Source organism: Lytechinus pictus, chromosome 16, assembly GCF_037042905.1.
Source record: "Lytechinus pictus isolate F3 Inbred chromosome 16, Lp3.0, whole genome shotgun sequence".
NCBI lineage: Eukaryota > Metazoa > Echinodermata > Echinoidea > Temnopleuroida > Toxopneustidae > Lytechinus > Lytechinus pictus.
This window is the reverse complement of record NC_087260.1, coordinates 20711145-20731301: the sequence shown is the minus strand read 5'-3', so window position 1 is coordinate 20731301 and position 20157 is coordinate 20711145. Positions and strand designations below refer to the sequence as shown.

The 20157-nt window shown below is 36.5% G+C and overlaps 1 protein-coding gene across 1 annotated transcript; it reads right to left on the bottom strand.

Moving 5' to 3' along the window:
• Nucleotides 1-2: 2 nt before the first annotated feature.
• LOC129279127 (very long-chain specific acyl-CoA dehydrogenase, mitochondrial-like) lies at nt 3-19267 on the bottom strand. The gene is made up of 15 exons (XM_064110846.1): nt 19047-19267; nt 17801-17897; nt 17502-17574; nt 16262-16326; nt 11180-11314; nt 10260-10528; nt 9834-9962; nt 8727-8821; nt 7767-7870; nt 7083-7274; nt 6772-6834; nt 5824-5925; nt 5434-5531; nt 3621-3839; nt 3-2972 (listed from the first exon to the last, which is right to left on the bottom strand). Exons 1-15 carry the CDS (start codon nt 19112-19114, stop codon nt 2759-2761), a joined length of 1923 nt encoding a protein of 640 aa, XP_063966916.1. The 5' UTR covers nt 19115-19267; the 3' UTR covers nt 3-2758.
• Nucleotides 19268-20157: the final 890 nt, after the last annotated feature.

Here is a 20157-nt window from a genome sequence, read left to right as displayed (position 1 = left end):
ACTTGTCTTTGATAGTTTTAGAATTTTATTACACATCTCTTTAAAAAATGCCATCACAACCCATGACATTCATATCAATATAAATTTACATAGAGGTAAAACTGCTTTCCAAACTGACAATATCACTCCTCAGAAAGCACACCACTCCATAAATACTATTGCCAATGTATGCAAATATATGGGCCCCTTAACATGAAGCTTATGGATTGACCATGGGGCTAATATTCATGATTGCTCAATGATCAATGCAATTCATTAAGAAATCAACCCTACAATCGATTGCCAAGCTTCATGTTATCAAACCTTGGGCAGGGTCTTAGACTGTAAAGTCTTACATACCGTAATGTTTCAGAACTTTTTACACAAGTTTTGCAATGTCTTATCAGTCTTAAAGACCCTGTCACATGTAAACTGCCATCCAACAGCAAAATCTGCCTCCATCTAACAACTTTCAGTAGACGGTTGTATTTAAGATTTTAAATGTAATTTGAAAGTGGACTTCTGACATATTTACAAAGTTTAAAGTAACCCACAAAGGAAGTTTGTTGATTTCTAGATATGTTTATCCTTTAACCTGGCTGGAGAATGAGACCAGTAAACACCTATATTTGTTTATCAGAAAGCATTAATAATAATAATATGCAACATTTATATAGCGCTTAATACAATTTTTTTAAGCGCTGCATACTATTACCCGAACATTAAAAAGAAAGTGCAGGCTTAGAATATTTCAGTATGCTTGGCAAAGCATGCCTATGTCAGTACTTCGTTGAAATAAGAACCGCTTGCGATATGAAAAAAAAATGAATATGTATAACAAATTTCCATGATTAATTCAGAGAACTGCACTGCATTAAGATAACATCACTTTCATATTTTCTGCTTGTCTTACAAAATCCACCCAAATGACTGTGTTGGGCCGCAGAAAATCAGTAAGTTTTTAAATTATTAACCCTTCGTCATTGAATGCTCCATATACCAGAGTGCAAACCCGTAATTGCTGCATTTTCAAAACTTTTATACAAGATTCACACAATATGAATAACAATTTAAGAATGTAGCAAATAAAACGTGAACCACTGTAAATGCCCTCAGCGCACTGCACCACCACTACACTTCCCAGTGCATTATTTGTGTAACATTTAATGACTATATAGGATCATTCAAGCCTTAAACTTTTACATTTTAAAGAACAACACTGCAGCATTTATAATAAAAAGAATACACTTTAGAAACATGATTTAATTATGTATAAATAAAAATGACAAATACACTTCTAACAAATCAGGCAATTACATAGTATCATATTGTGGTATTAGGGAGGAGAAAACTCAAATGAATTGCTTAAAATCTTGATCCATTAAATACATACCGCAGCTAACTTGAATGCAATTTGGCAAAGAGAAAATACAATCAATCCTCTCCATTTTTTTCATTCCAGTATTCTTTTAACTTTATTAATTCTTAAATTATATTCGGAAGCAGGGTGTAACATCCTACTCTTGAGCTATTAATGATTAAATTTTGATGAAACTCCACAAAATCTGTTTCACTTGCACCGTTAACAGTAAAAATGTATGCACAATCACTCCAATCAATATATCCCATTAAATGGTACCAAAGAGTGAACCATACACATATTTGATATTAAAACAAAAATGGAGGATTTAATTTAATTGGAAATTTGTTTAGTTTCCCTTTGTATCCTAGCAACTTAATTCCACAAGTGTCAAATTTTCAACTAAAGTTACTTTAGTAATTATAAACCATTATGATTGATGTCATGTATAGTGTTAGTGTTGGGAGTAGGGAAGAGGCTGCTGAACCCGAACCGAGCTCCAACTATATAAGCTTAAGATGATAGCGATCACATTGATAGTTCAAATCCATACGATGTCGCGCATTTGCCTCAACCTCACAAGAAAATCTGGCTGATGAAAGCAAAATTGCACTTGAAGTTACATCACAAAGAATGCACAGGCTAAAATGACATTTTTTTTAAATGAAAGAGCAAAGAATAAATTTATTACTCTAATGAACAAAGATCTGATGTTTGCCCCTCATCGTGAATGTGACTGTAAAAGCTTTACTCTTGATGTTTTCAATCTGTTCGTGAGCTCAAGATCACCAATGCCATTCTTGAAATTACAATTTTCAAAATTATTAGAAACGAATAGTGGTGATTAGGGACAACACATGTCGATTATCAACACCAAGTGTGATACTTGTGACAACAGAAAACATTCAACACCAGCTTTTAAACAACTTAATAGAAATAACTTTACATCTTTAGGGTCATAGAAAACAAATTCATTTTTGCATGTTATATGTATTCCTTTATTTCTGAGTAAAATTTCAATTTTGGTTTATTAATTCATCCATGATTCATAATCAATTCATGTCTTTCAAAAATATATTAAATTCTCTAATATTCATCAAAAAATGCTACGTTGATTCAAATATAGGTTTACTTCAATATACCTTCATCAAATTTGATATATCACACACATTATCAATTACCTCTAGTAAACAATGATTATTATTATTATTCAATCAAGAAGAACTGAGTATTCTGGGAAGTATTTCTTTAAATAAATGATGACCAGTTAGTATAACAATGTTTAAAAATAGCTCATGCTTCATATCAATAGTAAATATACATAACATAATAGTCTATTATATAACAAGGATATGTACATAATGCTAAGTGTTCAAATATTTGCTGGCTGTGCGTGTCGATCCAATCAGTGGGTAGGTATCAGCATTTGAGGGGGTGTTCCGGGACTGTAGCGCCATTCTGGACGAGCTGCTGTGAGATGGACGCTAGTCGGCCAAAGTTGGCTGCTGATTCTGAGGAGCGAAGAGTCTTGAGGTTCCGCGTGACCCGCTCCGATGCCTCGCTGCACCACAGCTGGCAGATCTGTTTCTCGTGTTCGGCGGATGCGGCATTTTCCGAGAGCGATCGTGATACCCTGTTACGTGACAATGTGAATGGGGAATTGAATGGATGTTGCCTACCAAATCAATTTCTTAACATCATAGAAATAATAGTCGTTTGCTACTTAAATTTGCTTATATCGCTTTAAATTGACAATAAAACTACTGAAACTATCCGTTGATCCACAACACCTTTTGGATGGTATGTCCGTGATTTGGGCTAATTGTCACAACTGCATGTTTTAGTCAGCAGATATTGATCTCCCTTTGGCAAACCATTTTAATACTTAATCATATAACTTATTATTGATTCTTGATATTAGGAATTGTCATTTGTTATAAACAAAACAGTAATTTCTTAATTGAAATTTCTCAATATCAAGAACAATAGATTTCTTGATTTAAAAAAATAGCAATACATCTGTAGGCTTACAATGGCTGAATTGTCCAAGAAATATTTCACAAAGATTTTAAGTGTGATTTTACTAATTTTTAGTGCAGATGTGCACATGTTTAAACCACAATCTCATTGATAAATATGCAATAGCACACATCCTCTTATGATGATCTGACGTGTTATATAAAGCAAGCAAATGGGAATTAAGTGCGACTTAAAGAAAGTCAAATTCAAATCTTTGTGAAACACCCCCCCCCCCCCCTGGTGTAACAGCTTCTTTACTAACCTTGAGAGAGTGGCCATCATAGAATAGATGTCAATAGATGCATCGGCCAACCTCCAGAGCATGAACTGCTTATCAACGACCTTCTTGCCGTGTTTGACGAGGAGGCCTTCGACGGCGACACCGAACTCCTCGATGGACGTCGCAGCCTTGGCGGCAGATTCTTGAAGGTCAGGATGGACATACTGATTCAGGGAGGGGCCAGAGCTGATTCCAACCATCCTATGATATGAGAACAATGGAAAATGATGGTGATATAATGATACAAAACAAAACTTATCATTCAATGGAATGGTTAGTACAATGAATCGGATTAGGATGAGAACGTGTAACAGAATTGCAGAAGATAAAAATGACATGAAGAGATAAATGCAATTAACCTCAAAAATAGGAAAAAGACATAAATATAAAGAATATATTCAAAGGTTGAATTCATTTTGAAATCATATAACATAATTTTTATAACAATGAATCAGATTAGGATGAGAATGTTTAAGTGTAACGGAATAAATGAGGATAGAATGAAAAGACGCTGCAATTAACTTTTATAATAGGAGAAAAACCTAAATCTGAAAAGTGAAAATCAAAAAGCCAGGTCTCTGACGTTTTTTATTTTTTCATATGGCACAACACCATATCTAATGAGTGATCAGGAGTAGGGATACACTCTTTGCAAATAGGACATACAATATGATATACAATAGCTAAATCGATAAGATAAGTGTTTAAAAATCTTTCATTATACAATTACAAAAATCCATTACCGAGAAGGCTCTTATGGTGATCAACAAATAATAAATCAATGATAAATCACTGTGTTCGGGAAAATTTTAATATGAATTTTATTGCTTTGTCTATTTTATTTCAATTATTGATCAAGCATATATTGACTTTCTTGAAGCGCCATGAGCACCAAAATGTGAACCTGTGAGCTATATATGAGTAGCCACTACCATTATTACAATATAACAGTCACTAAACTTTTGTAATATTAGAAAGTTATACTCCTATAAAATTGACATTACTGAAACTATTCCAAAGCTTTGATTTCATTACCTCATCAAACCCCTTTGATCCCCACAAAGAATGAGCGACAACAGAACAGGAAGAAAAGATGACATGAGAAAAGATAAGATGAATATTCAAGGGAGAAGTCATGAAATGAGAAATAAAAGGAAACACACAAGTTAAGAGAATTTGACATAATAGATGAGAAAAATAACAAAAGTAAAAAAAAAAGGAATGAAATCTTGTATTTTGAACAGCTAAAAAGAAAAAACATTTTAGATATAGAGCAGAAAAAACAATTAGTTCAGCAGTAGGAAGTAAATACTTTATACAAATTAAAATGAAACATGGTTGCCCTGATAATCAAACATGATCAATTAAAAAAGGATTCAAGATTCAGTACTTATGTTTTTAATTACACTCTCACTTTTTTAATAATATACTGACTTTAAAAGGTCAAGACCCTTTTATCACCCTTTTATAAAAAAACAAAAAACACATACATGTATATTGACATGACAACTTGTACATTTTGCCTTGGATTATCGGGTCATTTCAGTAAAATTCAATTCAATCAGGACTGTGGAAATATAGGTTTGATATATCCCTCTGTAAGTGCCTTCCCATCTTTACTCGAAATGTAAGGGAGGCAAAGGGCATTTAGTCCTCAGAATGTAAAATAAAAAATAGACCTTAAAATTTCAAAATAAAACCCCTTCAATTCCTACTGAACTTGAAACAATAAGTGCTTTGGTACGAACAGATGAGAAAAATAGGCCTTGTACAGAATTTTTCTTTTCTTTTTTACCTCTTTGCTCTCTTGTTTGCCTCATCCATAATCACACCAATGTTGCCTGCAGGGTTGCGCATGGCTTTCTGTAATCCTTGCAGGTGTTTGCCGGCGCTCTGGAAGAAATGATTGAGAAAAAATACAAACATATTTGTGGTTGATTATTCATTTCGAAGGTCCTCATGCAGAAATGGGCTACCATAGGGTTGGGAGCATGGGAGTCCTGTAAGAGAAACAAAGCCTGTAGCTCTGTTTAGTAAGAATTATGTAACCAAACTGGAAATAAGTTTGCCAATCACATGCTACAATTTCACAAACTTAAAACAATTAATGTAATTCTGCATTGATAACAACTACCGGGTATCTGTCGAAAATGGCAAAGTATACAAAAGCATCTTAGCTACTCACCTGTAATCCTGTTAGAGATACAAAGAGTCTCAGGATGTCGTTGGTCCCTTCAAAGATTCTGAAGATCCTAAGATCACGCATCACTCTCTCTAATCCATAATCCTAAATAAAGAAAACGATGTGTACTGTTTTACATCACCTTTAATCCATTTTTATATTGAATTCTGTGAAAAATTATTTGTCCAAATTTGATCAGGGTTGTAAAAAAAAAATCATATTGGGGCATCTCATAGAGACAAAACAGGTCACCATTCATGTGTAAAGTGATGTATAACCAGGGGTGTGAGTGGTCACAAATAAAAAGATCTGAAAAAAGCTGAAACTTGTAGAAAAAGTCTGAAATAGAAAGAGCTCCCATACTTTTTGTACAGAGGAAAGCCAAAAATAAGCTGAAATTAAGCTGAAAATCAAAACGACAAAAATATCTAAAATTAGATAAAAATCTGAACTCTCACATCCCTGTATAACTTAGCAGGGATCGTAACCCATGCCTACGTACAAGTGCCCTTTTATAACACATGAATACTTACATGTGCGTGTTTCCTAAAGTTGTTTGTAAGTTACAAGCGAATTTAGGAAAGACTGGTGATCCTTTCTTATGCACTAAATCAACATCAGTGAAAATTTGGTGTATACCAATTACCGCAAGAAAGGATCACCAGTTTTATGAAACACCTACCAGGTCCTTCAGAGAGGAATCTATTGGTTCTCTGGGATGTTTCGTACGGAGTCACGTTCGACTGAAAATCATGTGTGAGTGTCAACATGCACATGATATAGGATGTCTAATTTCATTGATCAATAAGCAGTAGCGTTAATCTTCTAAAAATAAAGGAGCATAATCTGACCGAAGTGGTGATGTGTTAATTACCAAACGCAACTAGTATTCTATGCACGAATTTCAGACACGCTTCAACCTTTATGAATCACCCTTGATTTAGTACTCACCTTCATGAATCCCATTCCTCCACAAACTTGGATGGCTTCATCTGCAACAAACCATGCTGCCTCCTGAAAGAAAGATCATCAGCAAAAAAAATCTTTAGATGGTACAACACTTCAACACATTCAATATCACTACATGAAAACATCATGGCTAATTCCTGCATGAGTCGAAACAGGATGAAGGAATGAACCGTAATTATCCCATAATACATATCCCTACTACACAGTACTGTCCATAAAAGTCAAGATGTTCACTAAAATGTCATTGAACGACTAACCGTTGCTACAGGCATGGAATGAGAAGACCAACTCACCGATGCGAAAATCTTGCTGATGGCGGCTTCAAGCTGGAACTCCTTAGAACCCGAGTCCATGTTGGCACAGAGGAGGTAGGCCATGCTCTCATTCACGTATTGCATCATAGCCATACGGGCTAACTTCTCCTGGATGGCGCCGTATGAGTCAATGGTGTACCCAAACTGCTTGCGACCTGCTGCATGCTCAACCTAAATGGAAAGTACAATAGATGAATTTGTCACTGTGTTACACATCTGAATCAGCTAATACCCACAAAATGGATACAAGGATACTCTGTAATGGGAGGAGGGGGCTGAATCAGACCTACAGCTTTTTGCAATAGATTTTTCACAACAGAAGTGGCCCTAACATTTAAACAAATCTTGCATCTTTTGTGACAATATTTTCAACCCCTGGGTTCTGTGGTGATGAAATTATGCATAATTTTGTGCCAGTATGAAAGATTGAAATTGCTGAAAAATGTGATTTCATGTACAAACAAATCCAATATAAACCCAATCTTAAGCCGGAATTCACATATATATATTATTACATTGTTTTGTGAAAAAGTAAGAGGTCATTCTTGGAAATGACATGTACATCACAGGCAGCATGCATGCCAATTTTCATCCTGCAGTCAACAGCTAACGCAACAAAACAAAAAAAACTAAAACTAAGAATAAATTTCAGAGAAGACTTACAGCTTTCTTGATGAGGCCTTTCATGGTACCACCCAGTGCAGCACCCATTCCAAATCGTCCATTGTTCAGAATCATCATGGCTACCTTGAATCCTTCTCCAACCTCTGTAAGAAAGAATAAAGTAATTTACACTCAAATGGAAACAACATACTGGAGGCGCAATAGCTTAGTCAGTAGAGCGAGGGTTTCGTATCCGCTGACCCAGGTTCGAATCCCACTTGGTGCGCTATTGCCCTTTGGCAAGGCATTTATCCTCATTACCAGGTCCCTCAGAGGAATTTAAGCTGTCGGTCCTCTGGTTGTTTGCTTACAAGCATTCATGCTTTTTTAGCAATCAGGTAAAAAATCACCACCATTCATACCACTTTATAGGCATGTTTTGGCGAAACCTGCAAAACGACTAAATGGATTCGATCACAAGCTAATAAATAAACTGAACCAGCTTGGAACAGGCTTCTAAAATACACTCACAGGGAGCATCTTGTCTTTTAAGTTTTTACTAAAAAATTTGCTCTGAGCCAATCAGATGCTGGGATTTTGGTAGCTTATAACAAGACTCGATGAAGAATAAGAGACAATTTGTTTTGTGAAATGCTCCCTAGATTGGTCCCAATTGTTTCCTGAGCCTTAGATGCATTGTAAAAATTAAGTCCATAAAAAATTTCGTCTAAAAAAACAATATCAAATGTACAAATGTCATACCAATTTTAGTTCATTTACTATACATGTTATATACTGTAAGCAACTGGGAAAAACTCAATTATTGTCCCCAGCAGAGAAATTAAAGGATTTTTCAGTTTAATACAGATATCATAAAAGTGTGACTGCCCAAATTTCCCCTTTCCAGCTGTTTTGTATCTGTATGAACCAACAACACAAAGCACAGATCTTTTTTAAACAAGAATTATCTATTTAACTGTTCTTTTACATTTGAAAAAAAAATCAACGAATGGGACTCACCACCAAGGAGATTCTCTCTAGGAACCTTGACGTCTTCAAAGTAGACCTCAGCTGTGTTAGAAGCCTTGATACCCATCTTCTTCTCAGGAGGGCCACTGAATGAGAGAAGGGGTGAACAAAGGTTGAAATTAATATATATCGGGGGGTGTTTCACAAAGATTGTGACTAAACAATCCTCCACTTCTGGTTTACCAAGGAAAAAGGAGGGGTAAAAATTTATTGCAATTCATATATCAGGGGGGTAATAACAAAGATTAAAAAGTAACTAAAAATCACACTTGAATTGCTGGTTGAATGTGAGTAGTATTGTAAATCATCCCTGCATTAGTCAATGTAAGGAAAGTTGCAGGGATGTCATAACCGGCTTAATACCAGATTTGCTTTCTAACAAGTTGGCCATTAAAGGGCGCCTTGTGGGGGGAACAATAATGCCGTGAAATATTAGATTTCTCGCTGTGTTGTTGAGCTATTTTTGGACAAGCCAATGTTGTGAGTATCAAATATGTCATATTATTTTAATGTTTGAAGAATCATATGAGCCAAACAGCGACGTAAGTGCATGTATGTTTTCATAGATTTTTTAAGGATTAATGGCTTCCACTCTTACACAGATTTTGCTTTGCTGTTCGAGCTTACATAATGTAACACAATGAAAGACAATACAATAGCTGTGCAGATGACCTGTGAATCGAATGTGATTGTTCAAAATTTTTTTAAGGTCAAAGGTATTCTGTGAGAAGAAAGCCAATATTACGGATATGCGCTGTACTGTCATATTAAGAGAATGGTGACGAATTTGAAGAATTACATGTAGTTTGGGGGATTTTTATGATCATTTTATTGGCTGACTTGATAATATGGAAGAAAGGAAGAAAGGGTCATAAAAAGTAGGTTACAGTGTAGGTCAAATCTGACGTGTGAACTCAAAGTAAACATATAGAAATGAGAGTTGAGGTTTATGAATCACTAATACAAACACTGTCACCAACACCAAAACCAACAACACTAACACCATAACCAACACTTGACACCAATTTCAAAACCAACATCCATACAAAAACATAAATATGAACACCAACACTACACTAGAAATCACAGATTGCTTACTTGCTGACTCCCCCAAAGGACCTCTCTACAATAAATGCTGAGATCTTGTCTTTGGTGTTGCCTTCTGAGTCAGTGACAGGAGTCTGTGCAAACACGGTGAAGACTTCGGCCAGACCTCCATTGCTGATCCTACAAACCAGAACAGATAGGAAAACACCTGTGAGTCATTGTGGGGCACCTGTGTGTTGCACAGGGGGTCAATGTGAGGTCACTGTGTCATGGTATACATGACAGGGGAGTGTAAAGACATTGTGACATGACCAGAGAATCATAATACCATACAGTTTAATAATCCTGGAGTCAGTCACACAAAAAAATCACTTAATTATCAATATGGAAAGCCATCAGTGCCATAATTTTTCATTGAGAGGCATGTCAAAAGGGTATAGGGACAATAGTGGATTGATACAATTGCCTGTGACTTACCATATCTTGCTTCCATTGAGGAGGAAGTGTTTGCCGTCGTCGCTGAGGACCGCTCGAGTGCGGATTGAGCTTGCGTCAGAACCACTGGCGGGCTCAGTCAGGCAGAAGGCAGCCATCTTCTCTCCAGAGGCCAGTGTAGGGAGGTACTTCTCCTTCTGCTCTGGGGAGCCATAGAGAAGGATTCCCTTGAAGCCGATAGACTGGTGGGCACCGAGGGTGATGCCGACGCCCAGGTCAGACTCGCCAACGATTTCAACAAGACGAGCATACTGCAAATCAGATAAGAAACACAGCTTGTACATGTATATGTTCACTCACAGCTTTGTGTTGAATAAAACTGTATGAAATGAGTAACCTACATGTGGACTACTTGCAGATAAAATAAAATGCTTGTTACATGAATTTGAATAATTGAGTTGTAAATGTTACTGCTATTCTGACTCCTTCAGAGATGTCTTGCCTCCACAGATTCCCTGCATTATATGGTCTCTGTATTAATCAAACTGCTTTATCTGATAAGGTGTCAAGCAATCAAGGAAATAGAAATGGGTTATATAGTATTGGGTATCAACCCATTCTTAGACCTACCATGGACCTTAGTGTTGGTCATACCAAGGCCACCGAGATCATTGGGCACCTAAAGGCCCCCTTCTCCTGAAGAGCCTGCACTGTGTGGTCTGAATAAACCAAAACAACTTTGTCTACAAAGGTGTTGGACATCAGACAAATAGTAATACACCATGTGGCTATGAACCCCATCTTTAATAGGGCTAATTTAGTTGTCATTCCTAGCCCACCAAGGCAATGGGCACATCAAATCCAAATTTAAGTTTCGAAGACCCTGCAATGTGTGGCTTGTATTAGGAATAAGACCAATGAATCATAGACCAAGCAGCCATGACTACAATTCTTAGACCTACCTGTGTGTTGGTCATTCCCAGTCCACCGTGATCAGTGGAGACCTGAAGCCCAAATGCCCCCATCTCCCGAAGGCCCTGCATTGTGTGGTCTTCCACCTTTTCCAAAGTGTCATTCTTCTGGGCATCATTGACTTCCTGCAACAAAGTGTATATGGGTATACCAGTGAGTCTATTCTTCTGTTTTCTGGTCGAAAGCATGGTTTTAAAAATATTTGTGCATTACATTGTTTTTTTGTAAGCAGTTCACACATTAATAAACCTTGAGAGACAAGATTGAAAGGTTATAAACATTTTGTGTTAATTGAAGGACAAGTCCACCCCGACAAAAAGTTTATTTGAATAAAAAGAGAAAAATCCAACAAGCATAACACTGAAAATTTCATCAATATCGGATGTAAATTAAGAAAGTTAGGACATTTCAAAGTTTCGCTTAATTTCACAAAACAGTTATATGTACATCCTGGTCGCTTGGCAAATGAGGAGACTGATGACATCATCCACTCACTATTTCATTACATGAAATATGACATATTCTAATTTTCTCCTCATTGTCAAGCTAGTGAAACTGTAATGATTAATTCCACCCTGATCAGTGGAATTAGCATTGTTTACTACATGTATATGGTTCAGTCAGGTTGATCCTTATTGTCAAATCTGTAAAAAATGAAATATTGTATAATTCATACAATAAAAAACATAAGAAATAGTGAGTGGAGGACATATTCGACTGTCGCATTTGCATGTATAACTGTTTTGTGAAAAATAAGCGAAACTTTAAAATGTCATAACTTTCTTATTTCATATCCAATTTTTGTTTCCCCCATATCCAATTTTCAGCGTTATGCTAGTTTGATTTTTCTCTATTTATTCAAATAAACATTTTTTCTGGGGTAGACTTGACCTTTAAATATCAGAACGTACATGTACGCACAAAAGAGGTGCAAATTCAATCAAACCTGACATCTTGAAGAAAAAATGTTAATTAATACTGATAAATGCAAAGCAATATAAAGCATACAATTGTATTTCAAACATGTCACAAATGATAAATGTAAATTCTGTTTGAACTCTGCATAGGACAAAGCTGTGCAAGAGATGTTCAATAGTATTATGAGAGTGTACTAGAAATATGTTTGAAAATGTTCATATTATATCTGAAAGGGAATCACACACTTTCAGTCAACTCATGCATTTAGAGTCTTTGATTACATTTACAGGAACAGGTAGCATGATGCACCACAGTGTAAGAAGAGAGAGAAGAATAAAAGAATACTGTGGCATCTTGCAATAGGCTATTTCTCATTCTACCTCAGAATTTCGAAGGGAAATCCATAACGTAGTGTGATAAACAAAGTTTTTTCTCTATTTCTTGAACTTTATATTTCATCATTACTTCATTATTCTTTTCTGATGGGGTAGGAATATCAATGCCCTATTTCATTATTCCCATTCCTCTTTAATGGTACCGATTTTAATTGGCTTTCACAATTAGTTTATGACCAAGTGCCCGCAATCCACAAGCCGACCAACTGTGAAAGAGGCCTGGCCCTATTAAAGGTTTCAAATATCCAAAAGATCTCATTTCATAAATCTCAGAAATGAGAAACATGAACATGTACTACATTTATTTATTTTTTGTTGTTAAAAACAACCCTATGTTTCATGTAGGCCTGTATTTAAATAAAGTCATGTACATGTATTGATGAAAATAGTACAGTTTAAAAGTACTTATCTACATGTAGTCTCTTCAATGCGGCTGCTACATGTATGAACAACGGCCACAAACACCCCCTTGAAAAGTTCATTATGACACACACCTACCGGCACTTCAAATTCATCTCTTAGCAAATACATAGCGTGTATAGTACCTGGCAATGACAGCCAAGGTTATATCTTATCTTTGGTTTGCACAATTATCTCCTGTACACATATTACTTGAAGAATAATATAATAGCAAATACAAAAGGGTATGGAAAACTTGGTCAAAATGCACACCTGAGTTTTTATATCACTTCAAGAAGATTATTTTTTAAGTATTGAGATTCTGGTACATGTACCATCAAACTCATCAGTAGTGGTCACTGCATTATGTCCCCTAATCATCAACAGTAAAAAATATGTAAAAGCAATATCTTTGAATATGATTTTCAGAACATACATATTATCTTGCAAGTGTAAAAACATTATAATTGCCCCATTGGGGGTGAATGGAACTGTGTGGCCTGATAAACTTATTAACACAGGAAGTTAGAACTTACAATATACAGTAGACTTATATCTAGACCCATTTGTTGATCAATGGTATTAATCAGAGTCTGAGCCTGCAGACTATGAAGAGGTTTTGAACCAGGGGGCCGTTTCATAAAGCTGTTCGTAAGTTAAGAATGACTTTAAGAACGACTGGTGATCCTTTCTTAGGCACTTAACCATCGCCAATGAATATATCATTTACCACAAGAAAGGATCACCAGTCGTTCTTAAAGTCGCTCTTAACTTACGAACAGCTTTATGAAACACCCACCAGGAGGGGTACATGGACTATAGATGCAGATTTTGTGTATGAAATGACAGTGCTTAATTCAGAGCCCTTTGCAAAAAAGAAAAGTGTGCTCCAAATCCTATTATTGAAACTTTCTCACTTTACTTGAATTCATATCAAATCATAGTCCATCTATCTATACCCCCTCATGGTTTTTTAACCTCTTTTTGTGAATTTATTTTGGCCAATGTGATTTCAATCATACCAGCACTATTGACAGGATGTGATGATTCCTGACTTAGTGGGGGACAGTCTGACAGTACCAGTATGTTCAAGAGTATTCAAAGTGAACATCCTACAGGGTACCAGTAAATCTTAGGTAAAGTAGGTCTGGACTTCATGCATGCCTAAAATCTTACAATTCATGAATGAGGAAGAACATTCATGCAGACCTGCCAACCTCTGGGAATGAAAAACTGTATTCTGTGATTAAAAAAACTGTATTTTTCCCGAAAAAAGTGTATTTCATAATAAAATGCTTGGCGCACTCGCTCATCGCGGCGCTCAAGCTGCATGCAAGCTAAAATGCGCACTGCTCTTGCAGATGAAAAAAACAACATTAAAACATACATGTGTATATCTTCACCCTGGTTTGAACAAAATGATTGAAAAAAAAAACAAGTTACCTGAAATTACATTGATCTAATAACCATATTTGTGCACTTTTTATGAAATAGAGACATATAGAGATTATTTTTCTCAATAAATTACGATTTAGTTTAAAAAAAAAAAAAAAACGTACTGCCGTATTATGGTTGCAAAAACATACTAAATACGGCTAAAATGTACTGGTTGGCAGGTCTGTTCATGCGATTCATTTAAATAAAAAGCTTCAAATCAGAACCATGATGGAGATACGGAGCAAGTCAATGAACTCTTGCTTTATCCACAATGCCTGATGACTCTTGAATTTGATTTGTTAAGTTAAGAAAAGGAGTCCATAGGTATAAATAAGTTCAAGATCAATGATTCTTCATCTTGTTCATATTATTGACTTTCCATTAGCATCCAATACATCATAATAATCACAAAGTTTGTTTGTCTCCACCAGGGCCCTTTGCATAAAAGTTTCTGTTATAATAACTCTGCCAACCAATGGCACCTTTAACAGATTCCTTGATTCTGATTGGATGTTGAGCATCGTTACCATGGTAGTCACCATTGAATAACAAAGTTACCACAACAGTAACTTTCCTACAATGGGCCCACGGATGTGATCCTGTCCATCATGTACACGTTGATGTTCATCAACCAAAGTTTCCACAGAAATCAATCTTTCTGAGTTTTAAACAGGGAAAGATCCGGAAGCTAGGCTGCTAAACTTAAGTCTGTCCCTAGAAGACTTAAGTGACTTAATCGATTCAAAGGCAAAGGCCTATAAAGTGTGGCTGACATTGGCAAGCATTCCTCTTTATTTGCAAACACAGCATATACCAGGGGTTCTCAAACTACGGCCCGCGGGCCGGATCCGGCCCGCGGAGCTTCTCAACCGGCCCGCAAGACTCTGTTGGGTTTTTTAATCACTTTTAAGTCACAATATGAAACATAGCTCAATATGATTACATTGTGTTTCCATGTAGACCTAACCGTAATAAAAGTAATAGCAGTCAAAGAAATTTGACTTTTAAACAAAGTTTAGTGGAGTCTTTTCTGTCTGTTCGATCTATTTTCTTATTAGATGACCAGCGCTGTTCTCACCATGTTTGGATCTACATACAGGTGCGAAAGTGCATTTTCCACAATGAACATTTTAAAGAACTAACCCATACCGAAGTACCTTGAAAGGGGCCGTGGAACGGTTTTCAAAGTGGGGGAGGGGGTGGGGGGCTGGCCATGCAAAAAATCACAATCATATGGTAATTTTTACGTTTCTGTACATGGTTTTGGAAAACAAGTGGGGGGAGCCCCCCCCCCCCCGCCGCTTCTGCGGCCCCTTCTTGACCAGTGAACATTTGCCCCAGTGCCTTCGTCTGGCAATTACACCTTTTGTGCCAAGGTTCAAGCAACTTGTTGTTGACAGACTGTCACTTTTCCCATATTGAAAGAGACTAGGAGACTGACATCCTTGTTAGAGTCTACGACAGACATGCTCTATTATTCAATCTACTTTGACTAAAAAAATATTGATACTTCAAGACATTATCTGTCTCCCCAATACCAGGTATGTTTAGGTACAATCTAGATTCCTTTTAACAAAGTACTACAATTTTGTTATCATTAATATTGACTCTCGCTGTATTTTGAAAGCTTTTCTAATTTTGCCTGCGTTCCATATGAAACTGTTATAAATTTGTTGGATTAAATGCTCCCAAAATAGGGCCAGATTGCACAGGAGAGCATCTAGGACCCCGACCGCAAGGGTCTTTGCGCTTCGCGCACATTTTTTTCTTCTAATCCACTTCATCCTGGCCCTTTCAGGTTTATTTGGAGTCTCATCTGGCCCTTCAAAGAAAAAGTTTGAGAACCCCTGGCATATACTGTATGTTGGTTAAAAAGTAATTGATTTCCATGTAGAAATAAGAAGGGGTAATAACCACACTTACCTCAAAAAACTTCTGCGTTGGGTCCACTAACATTTCAAGTGTGGCTTTCTGTTCTTCATTCATTACTGTGTGGAAAATATAATCAGAGAAAATGTTACGTAACCGAAAAATGAATTATCATCATTCTCCTATTCATATTCCCTTCCTGTATGCCTGTATTATACTTATAATAATATAACACTTTTTAGTAAGTGTTATATTCATATATATCACTACAGCTCTGTCTTCATTACTTCAATATGACACTTTCTCTCCAATTTACCTAAATTCATGCCTTTTTTTTTTTGTATGATACTGATATTTTTAGACCAAGGCCCCCTTTCTATAGATAAGGAACATTATAATATTACAGAACAAATATTTGGGAAAAAAGGGCAAAGAACAATCTTAAAAGCTAGTCAAAAGGGTACCTACTGCCAAGGCTTTTTTGAAGCCTTGGTCCTTGGATCATTCATTTGATACAGCCTAGACTCATTACTTTATTTTTAAGTGTGTGGGGGTCATAAACTTATGGTTGAGACCAAAAGTTTACATACACCTATGGAATTCAGTGAAATTTGTTCACTTGCCAAACATTGTAAAATTTACTGTATCTTCAGAAATATACTACCATGACAAATTTGGTATCAAATGAAAGGGCGTATTCAGCTCTTTCACATGATTGGGATGCCGTTGGGAATAAAGTATAATTCAGATGAAATTTTCTTTGAAGAAAAAAGGTAATATTTGTGCCATTATATTTTCAAACATTGTTTCATAGAAATATATAAATATCAAATCTATGATTTATATTACATTTTCTATCATGATATGTCACCACTGAACAAAAAAAAGTGTAATCTGAAATGTTTGTATTGAGAAGTATATGTAACTAGCACAAATATGAAATGTTTTTGTCAAGTTATTTTCATTTGTCTAAAATATGAAGATTTGGGGGGGGGGGGAGAATGAGATATTTTTCAGCTCCTGATAACAAAGCAATGTGATTAAGGGGCATGACATACTCATTTGTTTGATATCAAAATCGTCATTATAGCACAAATATTTTATAAGATACAGTAAATTGTATGATGTTTGGCACGTGTCAACTTTTCTTCGAATTTCCTGGGTGTATGCAAACTTCTGGCCTCAACTGTACCATAAACCAATCTCCACATGCCAATTGTATTGATACATGAATTCACTGGGATTTGAGTCAAGAAAATATTATTCATGAAACTAAATAAATATATGAACATACCTTCAGGATAGGGAAACACTTCTGCAGGGTTGATCTGACCTCTGAAAAGACCCATTACAAATGATTTGGTTTCCTAAAAAGATAGGGAAAGTTAAAATATAGATCTTGAACAAATTGGCAGTATATTGTTTGAATTGACAAATATAGAAAATGCAATATACTGAATGAACAAAGATTTTCAGATAAAATATCCTTGAATAAAAACAAAATTTGCCCCTACCCCTGCCACTGCAATTACGAGTGTAACAAATGTATTGTTAGAAAAAATAAATAAAAGAAAGATCAAATACTGAACCCACCTCTGGTCTGGGAGAAGTGGTCTGAGCTGTTTCTTGCGGCTGGGCAGCCGAAGCCTTTTGACGCTGATGAATCTGGTTCCATGCTGCAGCTCCAGACCTGAATTTGGTAAAATAAAAAAAAGAACTTTGTCATTATTCACTGATTTTATAATTGATTACATAAGTCTAAGATTATAGTGCTCCAATTTCGAGGCACTTTTTTGCATTTTACTTTTTAGTGGTTCCACTATGTCATTGCGAAAGAAGTTGTGACAGGGTCAGAGATGTCATAAATTTAGTCAGGTTGTTGTCCCCGATCTTGGCAAGGTCTTCGAGAAACGGTTAGGCGACAAGTAGCTTACTATCTAGTCAAGAAGTTAGGCTTATGGCATGGCAGTGTTGAAAAATGGGCACCTGGATCCAGTGTCAAATCCGGGGGAGGGGGGGGGGCACAGCCGGCCCATGCCCCCCCCCCTTTGAAAGCCATAATCAAAACTTGTAATGCAAATATATACCATTTTTTTTAAGTGTACCCCCCCCCCCTTAAAAGTGAGGACCTTTTTATTTTTATTTACTTTTCTTGCTTGTCAAATTTTCCTTGGACGAAATGATCTTCAATTTTAGGTGAAAAGCTTTTTTTTTTCTCGTCAATTTCTTCGCGGACGAAATGACCCTTCAATTTTAGGTGAAGATCTTTTTTTTGTGCTCCCTCTTTTGGAAAACCCTGGATCCCCCGAGTTGAGTGCAATCCGATCCTCGATCATCAAATTCATGACAATGTCCACAACGTCAACAACAAAATAAAATTAAAAATTGAGCCCGAGCAGGGCCGAGAGGGGGGGGGGGGGGGGGCTTATTCATTCGGCAATTAAGATTCATAGAATTATTTCAGCCAATTTAACGAGCGAATACACTTATTAAGTGGGAACCATCTGTAGATCTCCGGGATCAGCGGAGGAAGAAGAAGATGAATTTGCATGTATTTTATTGTGTCTGCTTTGAGGAACGCAATCAGCTCAGCTTCGACTTCGTACCGGTAACGCTACTCCTACTCCTAGGCTACGGTACACACTTTCCAGTTCGCCGGTGGTACGGTCGACATTCACTCGCCTACTTTACGGTACCGGTACCTCAGCTCACTCAACATGGCATCACTGATCTTACAATACGGTACGGTACCGGTACGGCGGTAGTCATCAGTGACACTGTGCTCAACATGCTCAAGTTGACAGTTGACACATTTAAAAAATGATCCAGGCCTACTTACCGCAATGTAACTGATTTTTGGAATATTGTATTCTGTAGCCTGTCCACGAATCGTACTGACTTCATCATTTTCCTGATTTATTCGCTCTCCTTTCCGTATGAAATAAGCAAAATTGTAATTTAGAAACGAGTCGTATTATTTACATAACAAGTTAAGTTGGCATTGCATTATGTACGTAATGTATTTGACGCACGCATGAAGCGCAGATTGTTCAGGAGCGCACGCACATGACGTAACAATTGCTCATGGTTAATTACGGAAGTTATGAATGACCCAGCTGAAAGTCAGGTCAAAGTCAAGCACAACTATAACTTACTGAAGCCTTCACTGAATTTGGGCCTTTTTTGCATGTTTATCTCTTTTTAATGACAAATCAGAACAAGATCGATACCTCGTAACATCAGTATGTGGAAGAGAGAATGTCATGACATTGAAGAATTTAAACAATTTAAACTCACCATTTCCAATTAAGAGGCCCGGCCATGCAATTAGGTTCAAGTGAAAAAAATATCCCAACTCTCTTCAAATAATAAGACAAACATAAAACAGCTTTACACAACATGAATAATATACATGTCACAGACAATAACAAAAAAAACAAAAAACAGAGATTTAAGAAAAAAAATCAATGAAAATTAAAGAGCTTTCAAACGACAATATAATTTCCCATCAGTTAGTTAGTTTTATAACCCCCGTCCCCCCTCCCTCCTATTTGGGCTCAATTTTTAATCACGCATACAAATTCAAATGGAAAATAAAATTTGAATACAAAAATATAATGCACGCGTATATAGAAAGGGTGATAATCACATGCATCCAGTAAAAAAAAGGGGTGTGTCAGGGGCGTGTGCCGGGGGCGCGTTTGTTTTCATCAGGAGCGAGAGCGCGAGATCTAGAAGATCATTGTTTTAGGCCCATACATCGCTCATTTTATAATAATACCATAATAGCTCCATGATAATACCCTGGCCTTGAGAAACTGGTGCTGGGGTATTAAAGGGGAATCCAGCCTTGGCCATCAAATGTTGTGTTGGGAAGGAGAAAAATAAATTAAACAGAATGGTGAAAGTTTGAGAGAAATCGGACAAGCAATAAAACAGTTATAGCTGCC